This window comes from Lepidothrix coronata, unplaced genomic scaffold (assembly GCF_001604755.1).
Source record: "Lepidothrix coronata isolate B3197 unplaced genomic scaffold, Lepidothrix_coronata-1.0 Scaffold107, whole genome shotgun sequence".
Taxonomy (NCBI): domain Eukaryota; kingdom Metazoa; phylum Chordata; class Aves; order Passeriformes; family Pipridae; genus Lepidothrix; species Lepidothrix coronata.
In genome coordinates this window covers 211,078-238,687 of record NW_016690287.1, presented here as the reverse complement: position 1 = coordinate 238,687, position 27,610 = coordinate 211,078, and the positions used below count along the sequence as shown (strand labels likewise).

At 39.7% G+C, this 27,610-nt stretch overlaps 1 protein-coding gene across 1 annotated transcript in view; it reads left to right on the top strand.

The window, feature by feature from the left end:
• Nucleotides 1-27,610, top strand: part of PDE3A (phosphodiesterase 3A) — an 89,999-nt gene that overhangs the window by 44,824 nt on the left and 17,565 nt on the right. Inside the window, exons 3-12 of the mRNA XM_017823985.1 lie at nucleotides 1,242-1,396; nucleotides 4,815-4,930; nucleotides 8,689-8,908; nucleotides 12,603-12,688; nucleotides 13,120-13,289; nucleotides 14,589-14,726; nucleotides 19,885-19,996; nucleotides 21,252-21,365; nucleotides 22,770-22,969; nucleotides 25,119-25,322. Coding sequence (XP_017679474.1) covers nucleotides 1,242-1,396; nucleotides 4,815-4,930; nucleotides 8,689-8,908; nucleotides 12,603-12,688; nucleotides 13,120-13,289; nucleotides 14,589-14,726; nucleotides 19,885-19,996; nucleotides 21,252-21,365; nucleotides 22,770-22,969; nucleotides 25,119-25,322 — 1,515 coding nt within the window. The remainder of the gene's footprint in view (nucleotides 1-1,241; nucleotides 1,397-4,814; nucleotides 4,931-8,688; nucleotides 8,909-12,602; nucleotides 12,689-13,119; nucleotides 13,290-14,588; nucleotides 14,727-19,884; nucleotides 19,997-21,251; nucleotides 21,366-22,769; nucleotides 22,970-25,118; nucleotides 25,323-27,610) is intronic.

Genomic DNA, 27,610 nt, shown 5'->3' with positions numbered 1-27,610 from the left:
CCACAGTTCTCTTCCATCTCATATTTCTTAACCCCTCGGGAAAGTCCAAGATCTCCATTGCAGAGATATATTTATTTTAGTTCTTAATTATAAACATTTCATGAGAACTACAAGAGAAACATCTTACAAAATTATAGCATCTGTAACAGCAAATCTGGATCCAAAGAGACTCTTTATCATTATCCCTTATTATCACTGTCTTCAAAAATTAACAAAAAATATGCGAGTCCGGTTAGTGGAGAAAAGGAAGAATCAGGTGAAAGAAAAATGCAGGGTGGTCAAGAAAAATCTGCTGTAAATAATGATGCTTTTTTTCTATGCTTATCAAGAGACATCATATCCCAGAGAATGAGTTTTATTTCAGTGAGTGACCTTTGGATTGGGGAGATATAGCAGGAAAAAAGTTGGAGCTCCTGTCCCTTATTTTTCTTACAGCCTTTCTTGCCTTGAGTCTCTGATTCTCAGAATTCATGACAGTTTAAATCATAGAATAGTTGAGGTTGGAAGTGCACCTGGAGATTGTCTAGTCCAGTCCGGGGATCATCTATATCCAGTCCCTCATGCACAAGGTTTTTCTAGGCTCAACCTAGATCAGGTTGCTCAGGAGGATGTCCAGTTGGTTTTTGAGTATCTCCATGAATTTAAACTTCACAGTCTCTTTGGGCAACCTCTTTCAATATTCAGTCATCCTCACAGTAAAAAATATTTTCCTACCTTCAAATGAAATTTCTCGTATTTCAATTTTTGCTCCATTGCCTCTTATCCTTTCACTGAGCACCACTGGAAAGAGCCTGACTCCATCTTCTTTACATCCTCCCTTCAGGTATCTGTATACATTAGTCAGATCCACTCTGAGCTACCCCTTCTTCCAACTGAGGAATTCCAGCTCTCTCAGGCTTTCCTTTTATGCCAGATGCTCCAATCCACTTTTGTGGCCCTGCTAATTTGTTTAATTGCCTTTGGCCACATCAAATGTTAAACTTCTGTGGCTATGGGGCTGTGGGTGCAGACCTTTTTTAAAACTTGAAACAGAAAGGATGGTCCAGACCCTGCAAGCATTTAAAACATTGCCTGTGTTGATTTGAGTAGAAAGAAGGCACTCAATACCTAGGATAATCCAGATTTACAGTACCTCACTAGTTGTTGTCAGGCAGAATTAATCAAATGGAAGTGGTTTTTCTTCTGCACCTTTGAAGGGTTTGTAAGCTGATATAAACTCTCAGCAACTGATTTCTCCTCAGCGCTTACGGAGAAGTTTGCCCCCAGGACTGCTGAGACGAGTGTCCTCAACTTGGACCACAACAACATCAGCCACAGGATTACCCACCCTGGAGCCAGCTCCGGTGAGAAGGGACCGCAGTGCCAGCATCAAACCCCATGAATCATCTTCATCCAGGTTACAAATTACCTCCTCTCTCTTTTGTGTTTCTGTTTGGGCAGATTTCTTTGGTTCTGTGTGATGATGTCCCTCGTTCAAAAACGCTGGCTTTGAAGTGTGTTAAAACTACTTCTTCATGTTTCTTTAAGTTGGGTTGCCAAAGAAGCAGCATTCCCAAGTTTAGTCAGATTGTGCCAAAATTATTCGTATTTTTGGGAAGTAAAATAGATTTTAAAAAAATCTATTTATGCTAACAAAGTTCAGAAGTGCAAAATAAGATTGGAAGAAAGGCAAAATATCTGGTTGAATTCTTCTTGATATGCAGCAGTTTCCTGCGTGGGTATTGCCCAGCCAAGAAAAAATTTTAACAAGTGACCCAGCCATTTCTAAGAACACACCTAGTGATGTGGTTCTGTCATTAAACCAGTTCATAAAGCACTTCTCCATCCTTCATTCTTCTCAGGGCCTGATCCCTGAGCCTGTATCATAAAATATGTGGTCTTCTCATGGAATGGAGAAAGAGAAGTTGTGTCTGCTCAGCTGCTTGCAGCCAGCAGATGACTTGTTTAGGGCATTTGCAAAGGTCTGAGGGCTTTCAGTCCTATGTACCTCACATTTTGGGATTTCCATGCTACCATAAAGGCTGAGTTGAGCTGCTTTTAACCCTCCACAGGGTCTGTGGCAGATAATCCAGTAGCAGACAGTGAAGGAAGAAGTTGAATGGATGTTAGCCTTGTGCAAAGAGCTGTTGTCTGTGACAAGAAAGGCTTGGCTCCCAGGCACTGTTAACTGTGATCATGTTGTGTAACTATTTCAAGAGGATTTCCTCCTTTCTGGCTCCATGAATATTCTTCTGCTCTAGTCAGAGAGGAACAGAGCCTTCAAAAGTAGGGGGGAGGGCAGTCAGTTGTGGTGCCACCCTGAGAGAATAAAGTTCAAGTCCCCTCCCCAACCTCAAAAAGGGTTATCATCTTGGAGATGGAGGAGAGAATGTGGAGATGTGCTTTGCTCTGGGGAAAGAAAGATCAGAACCAAAGCACTAAATTCAAGAAGAGAATTTAGAGTCATGTTATCAGAAGACTCACATGCTTTTCTGAAATTCAAAATTTGGTACCGGCAGCGGAGAAAAACACAGGACTTGAGAGGGCCTGAGAGCACCAGTGTTGGCTGTTAAATAGCTTGGGTGACCACAGCCCCAGAGAGCTGCATTCTTCCAAGGTCAGCCTTTCCTCCAGATGCGTAAACCATTCCCACAGAGGTGACTCTCATGCAGGGCATCGAGGTTCTCAAGGCAGCCTGCAAAGTGCACTCCAAAAAAACACGTGGCTGGCCAAAATTCCCTTTGTGAGGAGTCGCAGCTATCTCAGTAAAAGCTAGAACCAAATGGAAACGCTCTTCACTCATCGACCTGTGGTTCCCAGGGTCTGTTTGATTTATGCTGTTGATCCCAGTCTCACGTAGTATGTAAGCATCCCAAGAGGGAGAAGGAGAGCAATTAAATATTATTGTTGGTCCTTTCCTGCAGTTGTTATATAACTCTGCACGATGAGCCAACTAAGCAGGCTATCAATTCTTCCTATGTTTAATGTCGCCAATTGTATAATTATAGCTCTGTCAAGCCTCCCAACCTACTGTTTGTAGTACTTCTCTTACAGTAGGAGAAACAATGTGTATTCCAGAAAGGGAAAAAATGGATCCTATAAGTCTAGCTTTAAAAGTTTTGGCAGACCAAGAGAGATTTTCTTTCAAGAAGAATTTTGAACTGAAGAGAAAAAAAGTCTTGATTATCTGCCACTTCCCCTGTACCAAACCAAATTCAAGCACTCCACAGGTCACAGAGAAAGAAGTGTTTCATAGGTTGAAGGGGTAGGAGAGAGGCTGACACTAGGATTTCCCTGTGACAGATGTCACAGTTACAAAATCTTCAACATGTTCCTCACAGCCTGGAACATCATCTCTAGATTTCTGTAGTCACAAATTTGCAAAAACCTCCCTTAAATCTCTGTTTGAGATTAGTGATCTTGTATTTTTCAAACCCTATATCAATAAACTGGTAAGACATGGTCCTCTTATGGCTCGTAATGCTACAGGAAAAATAATAGAACTTCCACATTCTCTCCCTCAGTCACTTCTATATCCAGTGGTTCTCCCTTAGGAAGTCAAAGAATATGCTTGGGGGATTTTTGGGTTGTTTTGTTGGGGTTTTTCTTGAACTTTACAGTGGGCCAGTGTGTGATATTCTTCGTGTTAACTAAAAAAACAAAATAAAACCATAAAACAAAACAAACAAAGAAAATTTTTAAAAAACCATCTGGAATCTTTCTTTGTCTCATTTCATCACAGATTAGAGGCATTTGGGCCAATGAAGACAGCCAGCAATTATTTTTGTAGGTAGTACGTCTCTTACAAAACAATATGTTTGTAGAGGTGTAACACAGTGTTATGTGTTTTTTTTCTTTCAGAGTGCTTTTTTTTTCTTTCAAGTTTTTTTCAAGGTCAGCAGGAGCTAGGCTACTTTAAAAGTCTGTCTTCTGGCTCGCGTGTCACCTCATCACTTGCATGTGAGGCTGTGAGGGGGAACGTGGAGCCTGAGATGCCTGGTGGATCTGTCCAGAGGGCTCACAGGCCTTGCTCTATAAGAGCCAGTGCTGCATCCCTGCAAGCAGCTGAAATTTGATGAGTGGCATTTGGGAAAACAATCATAAATACAGTTTTCTCACTGTACAGAAGAATTTTGGTACAGAGTTCTAGCCTGGAGGCTGAAAGCGTTGGCCCATGCTGTTGTAGGGGACAAGCATTTGTTCCACACCCAGAGACAAATGCCCCCTATTTTCCCTCAGTATGTTTCTCTTGGGCCAATGTCTTCAGGGTGTGTCAGCAGGATTTTTTTGGGGGTGCAGCTGGCTAGAGTGTGAAGGGGCACACCAGGAGCCATGGCCATGCAGGGTGTGCTTCTGAACCTCCCCAGTCTCCTGAGGAGCTCCTCCAGTGCCCTAAGGGTTGGTGGGTGTCTGCTGTGGCACCAGCAGCAGAGGAGGCTGGGCTTTTAGTTGTACTGAGAACTTGTGTCATTTCTGGCTCTTTTAAGGAGGTGTTAAAAGAGAATATAAATTTAACTTATTTCAAGTCAGCTTTTGAGCCTCTGTGTACTGTCAGAACAACATAAAGAAGGCATCTGTATAAATAAAGTGAAGAGGCCTCAGCAGCAAAGGAAGCCCAGCTTTTGGAGTGTCTGCATTGTAAATATTTTTGCTGAACACAGTACTGAGCACCTCACAAACTGCAGTTCAGCCAGCCCATAGATGTTGTTTTCCTTATCAGATTTTGTGCTATCCCAGTATCACATATTTCTTGCTGCAGCTCCTAACTTCTTAAGATCTGCCATTGAGGCTTTTTCCTGTGTTGAATGGTGCTTGTTTGTGCTCTGGTTTTGCAGCCCTGACTCCTGGAACAGCTCAATTCTGATGACAATCACAAAGAGCAGGTCGTTCTCCACCTCCTATGCCATGTCTTCTACCAACCACCTGAATGCCAAAAGGCAGAGCCGGCAAGGTGAGTGGGCATCCATGGCTCTGTCAGGCTCACTTAGCTGCTCCCCGTGACTAGCAAGTGCAGCTGCTTTTGTTCTCTGTCCAATCTGCTTCTTTTCTTATTTTTTCCATCAATATAATATGGTTATTTCCTGTATTTAAGAAAAAACAACACAATGTCTTAAAATACTGTAGCTCATAGTGATACCATTGTAAATGTTTTGACTTTTTGATTTGTAGAGGTTAGTCATGACATGATGCAGCAAGTGTGATACAAAACTGTGTTGTGATTTATATCCATGTAATTCCCTTGACTACAACAGGGCTGAGAACAGTGTTTTCTGTAACATTTATGACATTAACTGTCTGTGCATATTGTCTGACTGAGATTTCCTGAAGCACAACATGCATAATGCCATTTTCAGCTGTAAGCAGCAACTGACCCATCTTATGCAAACATATCCAAGACAAAGCCTTTGTAACTCTGTCTATCTCTGTATATTTATTTATGAGAAAGTACAGGTAGTTCTTATTGATATTTAGAGATGAGAAATATGGGGCTTTTCACTCTGCTTTTTGAGACTCTAAAAAAAACCCATTACTCCTGTTTTAACTAGGGAAAGAAATTGAGAAGGTGACTTTGGAATTCATAATTAAATGTTTGATATGACAACCATGAAGCAGCCTTAATCCACAGTAATGTGGTTCTCCTCCCTGTACAAATGCAGGATAATATAATGTTTACTCATGCTTTAACTTGTAATTCAAAATTATCACAAGGCCTCCCTTTTTTATACGAACCTGGGTTTTTTCCAAACATGGAATAATGTTGAGATAATGTTACTCAGAGATACTGGCCAGAGACACTGAAAAAGTCAGAGAATCCCAGTTTGAAGATACAGCTGCACAATTACTTTGCATATCTAGCACTGTCACATCTCATCTCCTTTTCAAACTGAAGAGAACTGTACAACATCTCCTCTTGAACAGCAGCTGCTTTGTGTTATCACAGGGAAGACTAAGTAACACAGTATTATCTTAAAAGGTAATAGGCACATAGGCAATTGAATAAAATTAAACCTGGAAAATAATGGAGATACAGTACCAAGAATCCAGGAGTTTGTTGTAAAACAAAACAAATATTACACTTAGATTTGTAATTTTCAGAGATTACCCAACGAATTAAAAGGGAAAGGGGTGGGGTGTATAATATTTTGTATTTGAAAACAACACTTACCAACCCCATCAGTCAGTTGTACATATAGTAAATTCTGCTTTCAGAAAATGTTAATAGTCATCTCTGTTGCCCAAGTACGTGAGCTCCCACATGATGAAGGGGGATCTCCATTCCATCACAAGCAATTCCTAGGGGTATTGATGGAGAGGAATAAAAGTTTTGTGTCAGCATTTTGTGTAGAAGATTGATATTTCAATGTTTTAGGCTGTTTATAATCATGCAGTTTAGTTATGATTTGTTTTCATGTTCCAACTCAATAATTATTTCCATTTGCCATAGTTAATACTATTTAGACTTTTATATATTGGCTCCATTGGCAAGATACAATAATTATTAGTAGAGGTTGATCTAGCTAAATCTGTAAATCTGTTAATTTATAAAATGTGTCTTTAATTATGCATGAAAACAGCTGCTAGTTATATCTATTTTCACAAAAAAAATCAAGTGTTTTCATATGTCATTTCACATCACGTTGAAGTCACTGTTTTATATCTTCAACACTGCACATATGAAGAAGTTCAGGAGTACCTAAGCAGATGGATGTACTTAAAAAATTCTCTTTGTATTTTTATTCTTCTCTTATCCTGACTGTTCAAAATTCCTTGCTGTAGCAAGACACATTTACTCTCACGTTTGCCAATAATGGTTAAATGTTTGATTATTGAAAATAGGTTTGCATTTTTCTTGTAAATTTATTTATTTATTTGTGGTCACCTATCCTGGAAAATTACTCCTCAAACAAACAAACAAACAAACAGACAGACAAAAAACCCCAAAACACACACACCAAAAAATATGTCAGGAGACAGGAGCCTAGACTGGCAGTAGAAAGGCAGCTGTGATTAGAAACATTATTGTGAGAACTGCTGTTTAAATTCCCAGGACTTGTTTTAATCATTGAAAGATGACCATATGTATTGTATCTTCCAAATCATATCCTCTAAGGGTTATGAATATTACCTGGTAACATGTAGCTCAAAAATAGATAATAATCCAACTCAATCTTCTGCACATCTAACAGACTGCCAAGTGTTTTTAAAGACATATTTTTTTTGGATGGAAAACCAATATCTCAATGAATTCGTAAATGTGAAACAGAGGTTTTCTGTATTTGAAAGCAATTTCCCTGTGTCGTGGCCATCTGATAACATTTTAATTGCTCTGAAGGCTGTAGTTTTCTGATCTCAAGACAAGTGTAATATCCTACTTTCAGTCACTGAATTAAGACAGTAATACATGCCACATGTTTGCTGAAGAAATACCCTAATCAAAACTGAGGAGATGTTAGATATCACCAAATTACAGCTCCATAACTGTCAGAATTTTTTTTTTAACTCTTGGATCGCCAAAAATAAATCATATTTTAGCCTTGTATCACAGAAAGTTACTATCAGGAAAAAACACTGGAACTGTATACATATATCCTGCAAGGTTAGTATTTCATAAACTGAGAATAAGGCAACATATTGCCTTATTCTAAGATAATTTTTGTGTCTGGAATACATTTAGATAGTGGGCACAATTCAAACATAAAACCAGTTCAAGTTGCTAAGGTCTTTCTATCATTTGGCTTTGAAGACGAATGTGGTAAATTAACTGGGACTGAGTTCCTACAAACTTTAGAACAGGAGGTAACTCAATTTATGTGCATTTCCTTTCAAGATAGATTAAGTTTGTCCCTCTATGCTTTGACTTGAATTTTTTCTGAGACTAGAAAAATGTAAAGTGGATTCAAAAAGAGGGCGGCACTTTGTTTCAAGCTCTGGACCAGCTGATGCATTTCATCTTTGCAGTGGTGCTTAGACAGAATAAGGGTCAGAGAGAACTACATCTCAGTAGTGCTCACACGTGTGGATATTGGCAGTTCCTGATACTCTAGCTCAGGAATAACAATACCACCTGGTACAGGTAATGGTTGCAAGTTCCCTTAGTGAGCAACAGATATTGAAAACTAAACTCAAGCTGCACAAGGTCAAGGCCAAAATCTGTGAGGAGTGCAGAAATGGCACCGGAAGTGCAGTATTTTATATGATGGATGACCACTAAAAGTTGGGTTTTTTGGTTTATTCCTTGTCTTCAAACATGTAAAAATCCAAATTTTCTGGGAATGTATGTAAGCTGTTCTTGTCCTGGCTTTACAAATGGAGACAGCAAAACAAAGATGGATCTGGCATCTGCAGATGAGTCTGGGAACTTTGGAGTTTGGTGTCTCTGTCAGTAGAACATGTTGATACCAATAGTCACGCCACTAACACATGCTTTTCATTTCATGCCTGCCAGTTAGTGCATCCTGCTCTAGGGAAAATATGCTTTGTATTGTGAGCCAGATCTTCAGCAGGTAGAAGTGGCTGATACTAATGGAATTTCATCTCCCTCTGACAGCCCTGGGCTTGGCTCAGAGTGGAGTAGGGTATTCTCTCATTTTTCTGTTTGAAAGCTGTGCTGGTACTTGTGCATCTCAAGAGGAGTGTTTCTGCCCAGTGAACTAATGCAACCATTTGCCACTTCCGTTAATTGACAAGACTCTTCTTTTCTCTTGCCAGGTATCCCACCGAATATTTCACCTCTCACCTCCCCGTGCCATTCACCAATTCAGGGGACCCCTGCCACAAGTCCTACTGGAAAAACATCTTCTGTGTCATTTCCAGACTCTACAGATACTGACACCAAGCAGGGCTTAAAGCCACACAAAGTCTTAACTTCTTCTCAGAGTGCACCTCCACTGTCAGATCCTGTTATCAGCCCCTCTGTCATCTGCAGCAGGTAAGATTGTAATTTGACGTGAGTAGAATTACTTTCACATTGTTCTCAAGAACATGCTCTTTTGACCCACGTACAAGATTTTGTGATTTACTGCAGTATTGTGTATTGACATTTCAAGTTTGTAGTATTTGACTTATTGTGTAGACTGATGCTACAAAATGCTTTTAAAGTGGAAGAGTCTTAACTACATTTATTGCTTTTACTGATGTCAGATGGGCAGTCTGATTCATAAATAAATTCTTTGCCAGTGATTTGCAGATCCCAAAGTTGGATTTCATGTTAACAACCTGTGTTTTTTATGCCATGCCCCCTAATATGAAGTCACCTTCAGGTCACAGGCCAAGTCTTCCACAGCAGGCACCTGATGTTTGATAGAAAAATCTGACTGCGAGGGTTTAAAAGATCCTGGCCTGTAGGCTTCTGGTAAAGATGTGCCAACAATTCCTAAAGGCTACACAATTTTGAGCATTCTCTCAGGAGGAGTTGATGCTGTGTTCCCTAGGCAGAGTCAGATAATGTACAGTCAGGATTTTTTTTCAGAAATCAACTGCAGATAATCCTTTCAAGTACTAAGAGTTAGAGTTACACAGTTTAATTTCGCACTTTAAAGTAGCCCTTTATTAGATAACACAGGCTGATCCTGCTTTGCAAAATCAGCATTTTGGAAAGAAAGTTGTTCTGCTTATCTTCTCAGAAAGGATTCAGTTGCTAAATTGTATTAGTGGAGCTTGCAATATGTGTCCAGAACAGTGGGAAACACTGGTATTCCTAAACCTGTTCCAGTGCAGTTTCAGGGTTATCTTGCTCACTAGATGTTACTTCTGGTCGTAGCAGGGAGTGATTTGTGATTAGTGGCCAGCTGGTGGACAGCACATCATCTGAGGCTGGGTTAAATGCTGTCAAGTTTGACTATCTTTGGAAATGGTTTTTCCTTTCTGACTCCAGTCACGTGGCTGTGGATGTGTCTCAGGACACCGCGTGCAGGGCAAGGAAGGGGGTGTGAGAAAGTCAAAACTGAGACTGCAAGTTTGCTCAAGGGAGTCATCCTCACTGCAGTTCAGACTGGAATCCCAACAGGCTTTTAAGATGGGTTTAGGTAACTAAATAGAAATGTAAGTGCTTTTAAAAGTTTTCCAAGGTTATAGCAAAACTAGGACTTGGACTGATTAATTTGAAATGAAAACTGTATTACACAATAGAATATAACATAAAGGTGCTACTGTCTTATTAAACTGTGTCCTTATTACTACTTCAACAAAATATTATTACTTTCACAAGTAATAATTATGTCTGGAAGCCTTCTATTAAAGAGAACGGTTAACAGTTGCATTAAAAATGTCAAAAAAAATCAATGTAAGGTTGTTGTAGATAGTGATGAAATATATTTTCTTCATATGTCCAAACTTTGATTTCATTGTAATCCCTGGTAAAATGCTCATTAACTTTAATGTGGATGCTGTCTTATTGGATCTATGTAGATTATATAGCATATTTGAGTTTTCAGTTTGCTTGTTTTCAAAAGCTTAGACTGTGTAAGCATTGCAAATAGTTACATTGCTGACACAGACTTTGTTGTTGATTATTTGAAAAAAAAAACATATTATTTAAAATATTATGATGTCATTTGCTAATAGAATTGGCACCTACTGGTGCTAATAGTCTTTAAGTCCCTGTTGAAAAATTACAAGCATTGTCACATTTCTAGCCATTAGTATATAGACGTGTCAAATCCACAGATACAAGCTGAATTAACAGCACACAAATAATGCACCCATTAGTAATGTAGACACAATTAAAAAGCAAAATCAAAACAAAAAATCTCAAATACCAAAGAAATTAAAGGGCTAACAAGTTGTGAGAGTTAAACTAACACATTTTAAGTAAATTTTTAATGTCTGAGCTTTTGCATAGCAGGTTGCTAGTCTTCATGGTGTACAGTGTGGTATGTTTACTGCCAAAACCCCTGCCTTGCTGGGGAGCAATGCCAAGTCAGCAAACTTCTGCCACCAGCAAACCAACCCCACTCCCTACAACAAAAGAGAAAGTGAACTCTTGGTGAGTTCGGTGGTTTTAAGTCAGATCCACCCAGGCAGTGGCATCAAGATGGCAGTTTTACTGTACTTCTTTTTTACTAACATGGTGAAATGTGGTAGGACAGCGCAGTTTGAAGACCACAGTAAACAAGAGCATACACCAGGCATTGCCAGTAAAATAACTTGTAAGTAATCATGTATTAATTCTGCTTAGTGGATGAGGCAGGAATCCTGTGCAAAAAAACAATCCTGAAGTCAAGGAGGGTATTATAATGCCTGTGCACGAAAGGATTGAGTTAAAGTTGCGTGAGCACGTTTACTTCCAACACAGAGTAGATTTCAAGTGTGCTGCTGGGTAGCTCAGTATTTTTTTTTATTTCAATACAGTGCTTTGTGGACCATACTTATTAAATCAGTGTGAGTTTGCATATGTTCAGGAAATAAAGAGTTGCACTCATAGTGATGCAAAAACCTTGTGGCATTACACCCAATCAAAGGCTCTCTAGCATTGATCTTATGGAAATCACAAGGAATGCGGGACAGAGAAATTAATACTTTTTTTCATCTTGTTTAGCAACCTGAGTGATACATGATTTATTTGCTTGGCTATGCAGTACAGGTATCATTGAAGACAGATTTGCATTTTTATTTAAAAGTCTTTCAGGGATTCATTGTGTTTGCAGGAAATATCAAGCTCCAAGATGCGTTCTGGATGACCCAGTCAAAAGCCCTCTGGCACAGGATTTCAGCCATTTTTACATGTTGAACTTAAAATGGTACAAAGTTTCTAGTACAAAGTTTGACCAATGAAAATAATTTTGTAATAGTTGCTTTTCAAAGGTGGTTATATATGAGATGCCTCAAAATACTGACTCAAATCAGAGAAAGAAATGTTAAAGTGTCAGTCTTTTGGGGACAGATTTGATATAATACTGCTAAATGAGATTTCAGATTTGTTATGTTCTCTCGTTTTTTCGTGATACACCACTGTTTCTTCAGGTCTAGACTCAGTCATATTGGGACATTATAATTTGAAACGTTCCAGCTGGTATTGAATTCACAGTTAGAGCTTAAAGGGAATCACACACAAGGAATAAAGCTTTTTTACTGGAAGGGAAGAGCCAGACATTTGAAAGGGCCATGATATGGTGATCCCTCCCAGAATGTATTTTTGTTCTGGGAATGGTGAAGCAAACTCTGTCTTCTAATTTCATTGGTAAATGTATGGATGTCAGATCACTCACCTCATGTTCTGTCCAAAATGCCTCCTTGGTTCTTATGTACTTGGTATGTTGTCACTTTTATAGGGCAACTGGAGTACAGAACCAGGGGATAATTTTATTTTCTTTTTTTACTGATTAATTCAGAGAGTAAAAAATTCATTTAAAATGAAAGTCATGTATTACGGGCTTACTCTTGGCAACACAAATTTAATGGTGGTGGCCAGTTAATTCAAGGTCTTTTTTTATTTTTCTCCTTTTATTTTCCTGAGTTCCAATAAAATTTCAGCTCTCTCTTGTAGTTTTGTCTGGAGAATGCACCCTGGACCATGGCTTATATTGTATGACATAATCTTACACTGTCAGCAGGAAATCATTTTACATAATACTGTCTGATGTACGTTGTTCTCTATATTGTGCATATTTCCTGATGTATTTCAGCTGTGGCAGACCCTATAACCAAATAGAAGCTGGTGATGGGACACTAAATAGAAATGATGCTACCACACACACCCTGAACAGAACAGGTAATTCTTTGTCTGTCAAAACCACTTTGTTTCTTCAAATCCAGTAATGAAAGGACAGACATGCTTGTCTGTCATAAAGGGAGAATATATGTAGGTGAGGCTTTGAGGCCTCTTGCCTTTTTGTATGTATAACATGTACAAAATGGTAATGAAAAATGGAGTTAAAATATAAAAGAAATATGGTTTCCCTCATTTAACTTAATCAACATAAGTAACGGCCCTCAAAATATTTTTACTCTTCAATCCCTGGTCCCGTTTTTTACACTCTGCAGGGTATATGCCTTTGGACAGATTGTCCAGCTTCAGACCCCGCCAAGCAGCACATATGTATTATGAGTCAGAGATCCTGTTGCTGTTATTCGGAAGGTCACGGGGTGCCTTTCGTGGAATTCTTGCCGTTCGCACACCGAGCTCTGTGGTTTGTGTTGTAGATGATCCTGCGCAAGCCACTTCTGACTACGAGACCAACAACAGCGACAGCAGCGACATCGTGCAAAACGATGACGAGACAGATTGCTCCAAGGAGCAGACACGGAAGGGATCTGTCTGTAGGTCCTACACACCTGAGACCATCATCCTGCATCCCTTGACACCACCTGAGGTAGCTTGTCTGAGTCCCACTCGCACAATAGACTGAGTGTACGCTGATACGGAGTGGGAAAAAGGCCAAACCAAAACTGAAATCTGTCAAAAACCCACCCCCCCAAAAAAAAAAACAAAAAAACAAACCCTAGGGCTGTCTAAAGATTGTGATCATGGTTTTAAGCAACAATTGCAGCAGGAGGATTAACTTTCAAGAATGGAAAGGAACCATTGAAATGTGTGAGGGCTGCTAAGCACTGGCTGCTGATGAAACACTAACCATCTATTTTGATGGATAAAAGTTTGTGGATCTAGCATTAGGCATTTCTGAAATGTTTGGCCTCTGTGTTAGTTTCCTTTAAAGGGCATGGGTTGGAAGGAAGAGAAATGATCTTCTCTGACTAGCAGCATGATAAATAGTGTTCCTGTTCAGCCACTTCAGCTTCTCAATGGGCTTGCAGTCTTCACTAATAATATATACTGTGGTCCTTATTTTAAAACAAATGAACACTGCTCTGAGGGTGCTGCAAGATATTATTATTGGTACATGCCTTAAACGTAAGAACATTGCAGTATGGTGAACAAGTGCTGGTACAGCTGCTGTGTTCAGCTGTAAGCTTGGTTGAGATGCAGAGGAAAAGCTTTGTTTAGTTCCATTTTCCACAGTTCGTTGTACAACTGAATTAATAAATTGAAGTTGGCATGAGCTCTTGAAAAATTTACTGTAATCTGTTGGAGTTGGACATGCTGAGAGAAGGCATTTTGCTTGAAATGTTTTGGCATTTACTCATCTGCAGTTTCTTAGTAAAATGTAATTCTAGGAAGTATACAGAGAGAAATGTGAAAGGTGGGGCACAATCCATCTTTTTTTTCTGCAGACCTTGGAAACCAGGTAGGTTTCAGTTTAAGAAGCAAAGGTCTTCACTTGGACTGAGCTCCATTAGCCTTGTTGGATTGTAATGAATGAGTCCTGATGGAGAGGTAGAAACCAAGAGCTTTTCCCTCTGCACTGCAGCAAATTTTACAATGAAGACAGATTCCCTTGGAAATGAATGAATGATTCCCATGAGTGAATGAATGTGTCTCATGGATAAGTTCAGACACTGATGTTTCATATACAGAATTTCCTATTCATTCAAGTGAAACACATTATAAAGGAGAGTGACTTGCTGCAGGGCTGGTAGAAATGAGGACATCTCCGCTGAGCTGAGTAAAGTACCATCGACTTACAGATGACGCTAATGGGATAAGAGCATAATGTTTTGCATGAGATGCTTCACTGAACTGACACTCCCCTTTATTCTGATTTCTGGCACAGGACAAGCCTGTACTTGCTCCTGAGCCTCTGGTTATGGACAACCTGGATCCCCTGATGGAGCAGCTAAATAGCTGGAACTTCCCAATCTTTGATTTGGTGGAAAAAATTGGAAAGAAATGTGGTCGGATTCTCAGTCAGGTGAGAAGTGTACCTTGTCTGCAGTGTCTGGCTTAGAATATTGACAGATTTAGACACAGTAGTGTTAAGACCCATTGTCCTAACAAGCTGGTCATCCAGTCATGATCCCTGTCACCTAATTCAAAGCTGACAATACAAACTCCATCTCACTGCATTCCTTACTTTTAAATGTCTGTGTTTTTTAATTTAAAAATGTGAAAGGGTAAACCACACACCTATTTTGCCTGCTGCCCTCTGCCAGTGAGTTTACATAAACATTTCTGAATATTCTCTTCTATCTGCAGAAGGTGCTGCCACCCCTTACTGAGTTCTATGTGAAAGGATTTCTCATAGGGTACAACATGGGAGGGCTGAACAGTAAATATATGCAAACTGGTGCAGGATATACAGAGCTTTGTTCCTCTTTTATACAGGAGATTTCAGTCAGGCTATGCAAGAGAGCAGAGTTTGAGGAAATGGGAGGAAAAATAGTCCTTGCTATATTCCTTCATTTTTAAAGAGTTAGAACTTTGATAGAAAATTCATATCATTATTACATAGGGAAGACTAATTTGCTATGACTCAGAATGGGAGAGCTTGCTAGTCTTTCTTTCAGTTATCAGAACTATCAGGGTTTTATTCCTTTCTGGCAGTTGAATCCAGTTACTGACACAGCCTGTCTCTACCCAGCAGGATTAGTGTCACTTCCATAATCACTTTCCTGGCTGAACTTTCTACTCTGTTATGCCCCTTTTCCTGGCACACTGACAAATTAGCCATTCTTTCTTATGGAAGTATTGAAGATTATTAAACAGGAAAGGCAAATAATTTTTATTATTATTTAGGGATGGAAGGAAAACAAGCCCAAGAGAATCTGAGTGAACTAGTACCACTTTACAAGGCATTATGTAGTGATGAGTGCTGGAGAGAAGAGATAAAGTTAATTAGTACAATAAGGGACAATTAACACCCCCCCACAAACACAGAGGTTAGTGTGTCAGGCAGATCTCAGTGTAACAAGCACCAGAGAATGCTGTATCAAATCACAGTCCCTTGGTGGTTACCTATTATTCAGCTCTATTCAATTATCCAGTGGTCAACAAGGAAAACCATGGCATGAATTCAAATATATTCTGTTGTCTGCCTTTTAGTGTTCTGTAGCTTGGCAAACAACATCTGTGCTTGACCAGCCTGCCAAGTCTCTAGGTTAATTTTGGAGAAATAGGAAAATTGTGACTGGATGTGGTTATTGAGACACTTTTGCACTAGACAGTGAGTGTGTGATTAAAATACTCTTCTGGATCATATTGGTCAGGTTTTTTTCTGATAGCATAGAACAATAATAGAAGGATAAATTAAACACAAGGCCAGAACTTTCTTTTAAAGGCATGACTAACCAAAAGTTTGGGTGATCCAAAATTTGTTCTGGTTTTGCATGGGTATTTCTAAAGATTTTAAGCACTTTATCAAGTTACATGGAGTTCTGTGCCTCTGGGGACAATTTCCCTGTGCCTCCCTCAATTTGCTCTAAAGCTCCACACTCTCTTTCCCAAAATCTTCTTTTTGCAGCTTCTGAGGGTGTTATACACTTCACAGTGCCACAAAATGAGGCCTGTAAAATAAAAGAGAAGCTGTAATAAATAATATTTGTGATCAAAATTCACCATTTTCTGTAACAGCTGTTTATAATAACTCCCACTCCCTAACAGGAGAATGTAGCAAGTTCAGCCTTGTTCATAAAACATAGATCCTTTAGTTCTTTCCCCCACCTACTCAGATATTTCTTATGAAATTACTCTCAGAAATAAGGGAACAAAAGTAAATAAATCTTTTTCTTTAGCCAAAAGTACTTTTTTCCTTTTGTATTTTTTAAATCCTGAGATATTTTAAACAAGGGAAAACAAAAGGTCTAATGATTTATTCTCTGTATTTTGCTATTAAATGGACTCATCCATTAAAAAAAAAAAGTAAATTAACAAGCTGAATTAACTATGTTTGTCTTGCTAGGTTAAATTTATGGGATGGAACAAAGCAGAGTTGACACGTGCCTCTAGGGATGCATTCGGTTTAGAAAGCAAATGCTGGCTTAGCATCTTTAAAGCTGCTTGAGATGTCTGTTTCTTCTTTTTGGAATGTTAAATTGATTTAGACATATAAAAATACCCTAAACCAGTCAGTGACCACAAAAGCATCTGTGCAAAGTACAGTGGCAAGCACTCTAAATGTGCGTGATAGGGTTTGGAGAGGAATGTACATTCAGTCTCACTTCAGTCACACTTAACACCCTTATCACAGCTCCTATAAAACTAAAACCTGTGGAAAGTAAACTTATTTGTCTTGGAAAGCAAATACCATGAAAAAAGAATAGGCTAAAGTCAAGGTTTAGCTTTTACTGCTGGGCCCATAGAGATGAGAAGTGGAGGTGCTCCTATGCTGGCAGTACAGGAGCAGTGTCAGGGACAGGGTGGCATCACTGCAGGGCCTGGGAGCTGGTCCCTGGGTGGTGCCAAGAGGATTGTGTGCTCACCTCACCATCACACATGGCTTCTGCAGAGAGAAAGTGCAGATATGAACGGGAGAGGGAGATCAGTCCTTGAGGGATGTCACCACAGAAGCTCTTGTGAGCCAGAGACAGTTGCCAACCACTTCAAAGAAGCACACATCTGAGGAAAGCAAATACAGGACACAAAAAAGGAGTGCAAGTGGTTTGCCTGCAGACAATGAGAAGGGAATTGCTAATCTAAACTTTGCAGGAGAGCCATTCCTGTGTGCCTGCAACAGCCAGGAGATGGGCTACATGTGAATAACAAGCCCCGTTTCCAAACCAGCTTCCATTACAAATCATGCAGAAGTGCTTTTCCTTCTTCAGGCAGCACTGCCAGAAATATCTGAGTTATAAATGATTCAGTCAAGCATTAGAAATCGTGGCAGAGACAAGCAGCAAATGGAGGCTGGAGGGAAGGGGCACTGTGGGGCACCCACTGCCAAGTTCCTGGCAGCCATTGGAGCTTCCCTGGGCTTGTCCCTGGAGCAGGGACCACACCTTGGCTGCAAGGGCACCGTGCTTAGCCCATGGGATTCTAACTCCCAGGGAGCTCATGAAAGAGGATGAGGGTTGGGAAGGACAGATTTAAAAAGACAGAAGCATTTTAAAATGTTTAATCCAGAGCAATGAATAAACAAAGGTTTACAGGGGTTTTTTTTATTATTTTTTTTTAAATGAAAGAAGTTAGGTAGTTGACTTTGTGGAAGACATCAATGCCCTTTTTTCCTCCTTTTGACTTGCCCTTACCTCTGACTTCTCTCCATTTTCTAAGAGAGAAAGACAGAAAAACAACCAAGATGTAGAGATGAGTTTCTTGGCTGTGGAAGAGCTGTCATTCATAGCCATCACAGTCAACTTTGCTTCTTTTCAATTCTGGAATTACCCACCTCTCAAAATCCAAGGGAAGAAAAAACATGCTTTTATGACATGCTTTATTTAAGATGCCTGTCCAGTACTGCTAGTATAGAACAGTAAGGTTTGGTCATGCAGAATAATATTTCCTTATGCTTCCTCTTTTTATACAAAAATATTTTGATGGAAATAAGAAGCTTACATTTCACTGATACAAAACTAGAATGTAAGATTCCTCAGCTCTCTGTAGGTGAAAGACTTAAGCCATGATTCCAGATAGATAAAAAGTGTTCTATGCAGATTCTAATCCAAATTATACATAAGGTCACTTTCTTCACTCTTCCTCAGCACAGGAGGGTCCCATGGGTTTTTCAGAGAGTAAAGTTTTGCCTTCTGTAGGCCCTACCTTTTATTCTAAGCTCATGTCTTCCAGAGCACGGTAAATTATGGTAGGAACAGAAGTAAGAGCTGAGGCCACCAGCAGAACCCCAACTGCCAGATATTGGTCATTAGAGGGTCATCATAGATGGGGTCAGACACCACACTCAGCCTGTCTCTGCATCGTCACTGCCTGTTGTAATGCTTTGCCAGAGTTAGTTCACATGCAGGTTTTTCCTGCTAGGGAATGACTGTGAGGAAAGGCACAGGGAAGATCATTAATGCTGCAAATTCATATCCTTTTTTCCTGTTCTTACTGTAAAAATCCACAGCGGAGGAGCATTTGAAGTTTATGTTCATTAAACTTTAGGTGCAGCTCACAAGTCCCAATTTATATACACAATATACAGAAAGAAACATTTGTGGGTAGATGTTTGATTTACATTCAGGTGTAAAACACAAAAGGTAATTTGGAACCATTTCTTATCATATAGCACTCATCAATCCAAATGTGCTTCAGACTGCTTGGCTCTAGGCGGTTCATTACCAGACAGATGGCATCAAAAGGACAGAACAGCTCACAGCAGTAAATAAATAAAGAAGCTGAAAGGCTTTAGGGTCCAATTTCTGAAAGAAGTGAAAAGGTCAGGCAGTGATTTTACTGTGCCCCATTGTTTTGTATGTCAGGTTCAAACTTGTCTTCAGAGGTGCCCGTTTTGCAGCAGCTGTTGTCTGCATTTCCGAGCATTCGTCTTTCCTGAACACCTCCTCACTGATCCATCCCGTTCTCCCTTCCAATGTATCCTCTCCTGGATGTTTGCAGTCATCTTTCCATGCAGGAAGACTTGAGGAAGCTCTGCTTCCTAAGCCACTTGCTGCCTCTGGAATCCTCTTTAAGTCATTTTTTCCATTTCATTTCCAAAATGAGAGCAAAGGAAGGGAGATAATGCATAGAATACAAATAGTTGCCCCTTTTGTCAGTCCTTCACTCGTTTCTCCCTTTTCTGGGAATTAAGTCAAGGATGCTCCTTGGAGAAGTTTGTGGGGAAATTTTCCCCAGCCACTGAAGACCTCTGAACATCGTGTGTGTAGGTTTCTGAGGTGCCTGCAAAATTTCAGGGAGGGCATATGTCTGAAAGGAAGAGAAGAACATCTGGAAGGGTGTAATGAAGGAATGAGGAGGACTGTTTGGTACTAATAGCTTTTCTGTCTGGCTGTGTAGCCACATTCCTATGGAAATGCAAATAACTGCAGCTATAGCTGGAACAGGTGAACTTCAGAAAATACTACTAGGAAAGCAGGTTTTCATGGGGTTATTTGACCTAAGGAGATTTATATCTAATTTTTAGAGGTTTTCTGATCTATTTGGCAACATGGGGTCTTTTGTTTGGTTTTTTTTTTCAGGTATCATACAGGCTTTTTGAAGACATGGGACTGTTTGAAACCTTTAAAATACCAGTGAGGGAATTTATGAATTACTTTCATGCCTTGGAATGTGGATACCGAGAGATACCTTGTAAGTAAAAATTCCCAACACGTAATGATGCTTCCTTAAAGTTTTGAGGATTTTCCACACACTTGGGTATTGAAGCCTTTCTTCTCTCATTATAGCACCTACTTTTTTTCTTCTGCTACATCACAACCAAATGGATGGTTCTCTAGTAAGAGGCTGGTGCTGAACTGCAGCCTCTCATGGTTTGGGGTTTTTTTCATGTATTTCGTGTTTCGTGTTGTTTCGTAACAATTCATGGCAAATTCTCTCCAAGCCAGAAACCACATAAAACTATCAGGTAAAGAACTGTTTACTGCTGATGCAAGTGTAGCCCAGTATCCCAACTGGAGTTCCTTGAAAAATTTACCCCTCAAAAGCAACTTGGACTTTTACACAGCAGCAGTGCTACGCTACCAAAGGAGATGAGCTTTCTAAAGCAGATAAAGTATGCCAAGTACATGATTGCATCCTGTTCTTCTGCAACTACATAATGATACTCTTTTCAGTGGGAACCATTTATTCACCAAGAAACCTGCTTTCTGTGATCCTCAAATTATTTACGAATTCAAATCCAATTTACCAAACTGCTTCAACTGGAAAAGACAGTTGTTTTCCAAGGGAATAGAGGGAGTTATTACTTCCTTTTTTAGCTGGCAGATAACCCCAGTGTTGAGGAACACAGGACATGCTGTTTTCTCTGTGATCACAGAAAAATATATGAAACATCAGTCTAAGAAGTCATATAGTCTCTCTGTCAAAATATTAAATACCAACTAAAACAGCTACAGTGGGAAGGATTTGAGGAAAGCTCCCTGAAATGCCTCCCGGACAGGTGCTTTGGACTTTCGAGCGTCCAATTTCAAATCTTTCCTTGTGTTTGAACCAGATCAGGGACTTGAAGCAGCAGATTATAGCCTGAGGATATTATAGGTAGAAGTCTCACTGTCTGTCTGTCCTACTGGAGCCATTTCTTTTTGTTTAAAATATTTAACTGGTGTCTGGAATTTTTGCGAATCTAGCCCTTTATTTAATTGTTTTCCTTAGTTGTGTTTTGTTCTTAGTAGAGAGGAATATTTTGGCTAATACAAAGTTAATTTACCTTCCCGTTTTTCATGTCTGCAAAGAGGTAAAACCCAAAACAACTCCCATGCTCTTGATAAAAGTCTGTTTTGCCTCTGCTTGCTTGACTGGCACGAGATACCCACTAGATGGTGCTGATATCCCTCTGTCGGAAATATCCTTCCTGTTTAACGGAGGGGTCCTTGTCTTTGCATCACAGATCACAACCGAATCCATGCAACTGATGTTCTGCATGCCGTGTGGTACCTGACAACTCAGCCCATCCCGGGGCTCCCAACTGTGATTAATGACCACGGGTCAGCAAGCGACTCAGGTATATTTATGTGTGCAAGTGCCTGTGTTGTATTCCTGAAGTTTCTGTCACAAAATTTGCTGTGAGAAAGCCAAGAATTGAGGATTGCTTGCAGTACTTGTTATTGTATAGACTTTAAAGTTCAGTAGCTCGATGGATGTTGAAGGTGTTCGAGTATGTTTGTGTAACTTTGGAGAGAATGGAATTGGTCCTCCAAAACCTAATAATTTACATTTAATGATGTGGGAATGCAAGCCTTTGTGGTCATGTATAACAGCAGATCTTTGTTAACATTTGGGGTTTTTTTCAAGGCAGACTGTATTAATAGTGCTTTTCAATGCTGCTTCAGAAGTATTTTAAATCCTTAACCCCTGCATTGTTTTGCTATTACAAAATTACTGAGACATGCAGGTAGTGCCGTGCACTTGCTGCTGCTTGACTGTCATGAAGTGTTTTTACCTTTCCCCACAGCCTCCAAAGAGACTTGTTATCATTTGGCAACCAACTTGCAAGACCAATCTTCTGCTGCTTTATGATTGCTTATTATGGGAAACTGTTCTTTTTGCATCTTTATGTTAACTTCTCCAGGTCAGCTGTAGCAACTGCTGGAATTGTCTGTGTTTTATGGGAGTTCTTAGAGAGTTACTATAACAGCAAGAGTTTTTTCTGCAGAAACTACTCTCATTTCTGCTCTTTTGTTGTTGTTTGGTTGGTTGGTTGGTTGGTTTTGGTTGGTTTTGGTGTTTGTATGGCACACACATATCTGTGAAACTCTTCATGATGTTTCGGTGGGGTGGGAAACGTTTTTATTCCAGGAAAAATTTATTTGCAAGGGTTGTTGATATCTTTGTAGGTGAGGTAAAATAGGTGGAATAACAGGGGTTGAGTCCTGCGGCTTTTTGGTGTTTTTTATTTGAAAGACATTGTTAGACTGCATGCAAGATCTATTTAAGCAGATTAAATTAGCAAAGCATCTCACTCAGTATCTGTCTCTGATAGGTGTATTCAAGCTGCTTGAAAAACAGGCTGATAAGAGGATTATCAGCAGAGATTTAAAGTCTAGAACTTTGTATTGGACTAGTCTATAAGATGACTTTGTATTGACTAGCCTAGGTGAAAAAGTTAGAGGAAGAAGTGGGAAGATCAAGTTACCCACAAAGCTCCAGCATGGCTGTGAATCCATGTCTTAATGCTTGTAGGTTACAGAGTTTGAGAACAGGTTCTGCTGGATGGCTGGAAGATACCCAGGTGGGATCAGAAATGGTTCCTTTCCGGTTGTTTTCCTTGTTGCACTGGATCATGCACACTGTATCAGAAAGCCTGGAGGCCAGGGTGCTTTCACTCTGCTGCTATGTATTGTAATTTTGCTCCTTCTCTGAGCGGTGAGGATGTTTTTATTGTTTTAATTCATTTGTTTCTGCTCAGATTCTGACAGTGGAATCACTCACGGCCACATGGGTTATGTGTTTTCGAAGACATACACACCTACAGATGACAGCTATGGATGCCTGGCTGGCAACATCCCTGCCCTTGAACTGATGGCTCTTTATGTAGCTGCAGCCATGCATGATTATGATCACCCAGGAAGGACCAATGCCTTTTTGGTAGCAACGAGTGCTCCTCAGGTAAATAGATCTCAACCAGGGTTGCTGTTAAGTTTGGAAGGTCTTGATGACAGGTTTTCCTTGCCAGTGGTACCTGTGGCTTCCATTAAGCACAAGTCTGCCAAATATTTTGAAACAACTTGTCAAAGTGACAGAAATAATCACTTCACTTAGGGATTGCCAGTAAGAGTCTTCTTACACACCCTCAGTTAGCAGAGCTGTTAAGAAAGCTACTGATAAACTCTGTCAGGAGAAGCTAAAGCTCTGCTGACTGATACAGAATCTGTAACTGTGAAGTAAGGGAAGAATTATTCTACCCAATAAGGCACAGAAAGATTAAAATAAAATAAAAACTTGTATAGTTAACCACACCTTGCAAGCTAGTCTGTGCATGATCATACCATATTTTCTGTTCTTTCTATTGAACATGAGCAGCTGCTCTCTTTTATGAAAGTATTTTTTCACTATGCATCTATCAAGGAGGAGGGGAGTGTGGAAAATAATCCCAGTTTTATAAATGTAGAATTGAGGCTTGCCTAGGGTTACACAGAAGGTGCTGTCAATGCTGGGAGTTGAATTCAGCAATTCTGAGTCACTTTTTATTATGAGATCATCTTTCCTTGCTTTGCATAGCTGACCTGCCTGGCTCCAGCATACTGTGCTGAAAAATACTTCCATGGACAAGGAAAGAGAAAAGGATAGTTTAATGATGACAATTGGGTAGGGATGCAGAAATTCTAGATTTACTCCCCAGCTGGCATCCAGACTTGCTCTGTATCAGTTTCTGTCTATAGACTGATAGTAATACTTCTCATCCTTGCAAAAATCTTTTCTGTGATAGAGAAGTTTGATACTCTGGCCAGATAGATAAATTGATAGAAGACATGTACTATCCTTAAATCTAATTCTAAGAAATGAGTGCTTTGTGGTTGTAAAAATAAAAAAAATTAAAAAAAAAAGGAAGTTAGATGATTAGCTTTAAATAATGTCCCTAGTCTGAAAATAAATTTATAAGAAAAAAATCAAATTCTTCCTGTTATCTTTTGGGGTTTTGGTTTGTTGGTTTTTTGTGGGCTTTTTTAAAACCTGATATCACCTGAAATTTGATGAACCTATATTTGGCATCTAGGTTTTTTCTTCTTTTACATGACAAGCAATATCAACTTCCAGTAATGTTAAAGTGCTACTGTGTTAAAAATCTGCCTTCAGGAGTTGGGCCTGGGTAGCAGAATATCTCAAATCCTTACTGTGCAGTTAGGCAAGATGGTCTGTGAAGTTGAATTTCTTCAGCAACATGTACTCTGGCATAAAGAACAGATTCTATATTTTAGGATAGAATTGAATTCTTTCATCTCTAGGTGACATAAAAATATCATTAAAGTGAAAGCACTGGAATGTATGTGTATATATTTCTGTAAAAACTTAAAAAACTTATATCTATCTTACATGGAAGCATATTTCTGAAAGCTTTTCTTTCTATAAACCAAATTGTCCAAAGACTGAATGCTGCTAAGGTGGAGAGGTTTCCTGGATGGTTGTTGTCCCCTAAAGTCCATTTTCTACATCCTTCTTTAGCTTCTGAGTGAAATTGCCATCTTTATGAGAGTTATGCACTTTGTTTCAGTAAAGATTTCACCTGTTTTGGATTTTAGCACTGAGAAATCTGTCAGGCTGAGTGTGTGTTGTCAGATTGCAAACTGGAATTTCGCTTGTGTCTGTGTTTGGAATTGATCCAACATGGACAAAATTGTCAGGTGCAATTACCAAAGACAATAATCCCTGTTAACTGAGGTTAGCTCTAAGAAACAGGGAAGCACACAACCCTATGTTCTATTAGTCATTAATCTGTGGCCTGAAACAGAATAATCTGTTGTCATATGATACAGTTTGGTCACGAAGCAAAAACCCTGGCACATAAAAGACCCAGATTTTTTCAAATCAATCTTTCAATAAATCATCACCATCAGAACAATTCTGGTGTCTGCTATTAGTCCTGCCCAAATCACATCCTCAGACCTTGAGAAATTCTTTTAAAATAAAACCTCAACAAACAAAACAACCAAACCTGAACCTCCCTCGAGCATCCACCCCCATGTCAATCCCGTTTTTGCACTGCTGTGATTTTGCTGAGATGTTTCTCAGCTTTCCATTGCCTGCCTTGCTTCCACAGGCAGTGCTGTACAACGACCGCTCCGTCCTGGAGAACCACCACGCCGCTGCTGCCTGGAACCTTTTCATGTCGAGGCCAGAGTACAACTTCCTGGTCAACCTCGACCACGTGGAGTTCAAGCATTTTCGCTTCCTCGTCATTGAGGCAATTTTGGCTACTGACCTGAAGAAACACTTTGATTTTGTCGCCAGATTCAATGCCAAGGTAAGGTTCGGGTTCGGGTTTCTGGTGGATGGTCAGGAAAGATTGTGGTTTTGGCCACAGCACAGCGAAAACTCTAGAAAGGCTGCTGTGTTGCTGTTTCCTCTGATTGTCCTTTTGGCTGCCATAAAACATTCTGCTGAACAGTAATCTGGCCTTTCTGTTGTTTTTTACTTATTTAAATTTAGTGGCACAGCTTCTCTTCTTACATATGTTTAGTGTTTTCAGAAAGTGGTTTAAGGCTAAAGATATTATGGACTATTTGAGTGTAAATCCCACTTACATCCTCCTTTTCAACGTTGTTTTCTTGTTCAATAGCACTTAAGACCTATTAGCAAAAGACTCGGGGGAAAATAGTCAAAGGTTTTATGAAGTTTTCATAGTGGCTAAATACTTCCAGTGAATTTGTATTGATTTAATCATACTGCTATATCATCAAGGCATGGAGATCATAACAATTGTGAAGTCATAATTTCAAATGCAGGGAAGCATGATCTTTCTTTCCTACTTCCTTTCAAATGGGTAAACCCCAGAGAAGGGTCACTAAAGATCTTTCCTGCACACTCCATTCAGTGAGTATAAAATCACAACCCTGGGAGAAACCATTCTTAAAATTCATTTACAGTTTCAACCTAACTTATTGGAAACCACCTCCTATCAAGTTACTTTAATAAATTCCATCACCCATCAAAGCTGTTGGCATGTTAACTAGATATCTGCCTTTGGAGCTGGTACTGCCTTCTTGTTCCTTGTGAGAAACATCCCAAGAACAATGTGTTTCTTATCCAGGCCTAGGACCTCCTAGCTGATTCCTCTGTATAAAAATGTGCAAAGATGGTTTTCAGTTTCGCTGGCTGACATCTTTTGGGGATGTTTCCCTGATGTCTTCTGAAGAGGTGTGACTTGATTCTATGATCATACATTGGTCCAGAATCAGACGTGTGAATAATCAGTAAAATGTAACTAGTTCTGAGCACTAAATAAGATCACTTGTTTCATTTTCCTTTCTGGACTAGATTGGGAGTTACACTTAGCCCAGTCAAACTTTTGCTCACAGAAGATTAATTTGTTTTTCATAGCATATTGCTTAGTACTTTTACTTTTTTCACAGGCCCATATGTAAAGGATTAGACCTGAGGGACCTAGGCACTGCATTGTTTGGTATAAAACTTTGAGGCTCCAAATAAAATTTAATCCAGGAATTTTAGGACTCTTGGAACATTTGGATTAGATCATATTTTGAAAACAAAGCTGGGAAGAGTTCTGAACAACTGGGAAGTTGCTGCTTTGTCCCTTCTGAAATGCAGCCAGAGGAAGCATTGCTGCTGCAGTGTTTTTGTACAATAACTCTTTGGCTGAGCACTTCCCTAGAACGTGTGGAATATAATTGCCACTTGTCTTTGAGAAGAATCACAGTCAGTTCTTCACCTGTAGCAGGACTTTTAACCTCCAGCTCATTACAAACTCTGGGAAAAGGAGCTGTGCTCACTGGGCATTCTGGTGTCTCAGGAAAAGTTCATGGAGAGCTTGTGGAAGTCCTTCAATTTATTGCCTAGTGATCTCCGAGCAAGAGAAAGTCCCAGGCTCTGCTCCCTACTCTCTGGGCAGTTCCATGTGTTTTGGATACACATAATCACCAGATAAAATACATAAATAAACATCGTAGGTCATAGGAACCCATGGAGGGAGTTTCAAAATCTCTAATCTTAAGCTACCCTTTCGTAAGATGACTTGTCTTATTTAGGATATAGATACTGGTCTTTTAGAAGACAAATAAGTTTTGACTTCCTTGTTGCTGTTTAATTTGTCCTTTAGCCAACATGCTGAGGAGGTATGTGCTGCTAATGAAACACTTACGTGGAACTATCTTTGCAAAACCACCTCCCTCAACATCTTTTGAGCTGTAGACTGAGTAGCAGTCTCGTATGACAGCAATAAATAAAACACTGTTCTGGTGTCACCTTGGGAGGTTCACACCTTGAGGTGCCTATGTTGGGGCATCCCAAAACCACTTTGAGGGGCTGGGGGACTGGATTTCTGGTGCAGTGTAGAATCAGGGAAAACCCAGACTGGATTTTGGCCGGAGCACAGAATGGGGAAAAACCCGGACTGGATTTTATCTGAAGTACGGAATGGGGAAAAACCCGGACTGGATTTTGTCTGGAGTACAGAATGGGGGAAAACCCAGATTAGATTTTTCCAGACCATGGAATGGGGGGAAACCTAGACTGGATTTCAAAAAAAAAAAAAAAAAATTTAAAAAAAAATGAAGTGTTGGACTTGATGATCTC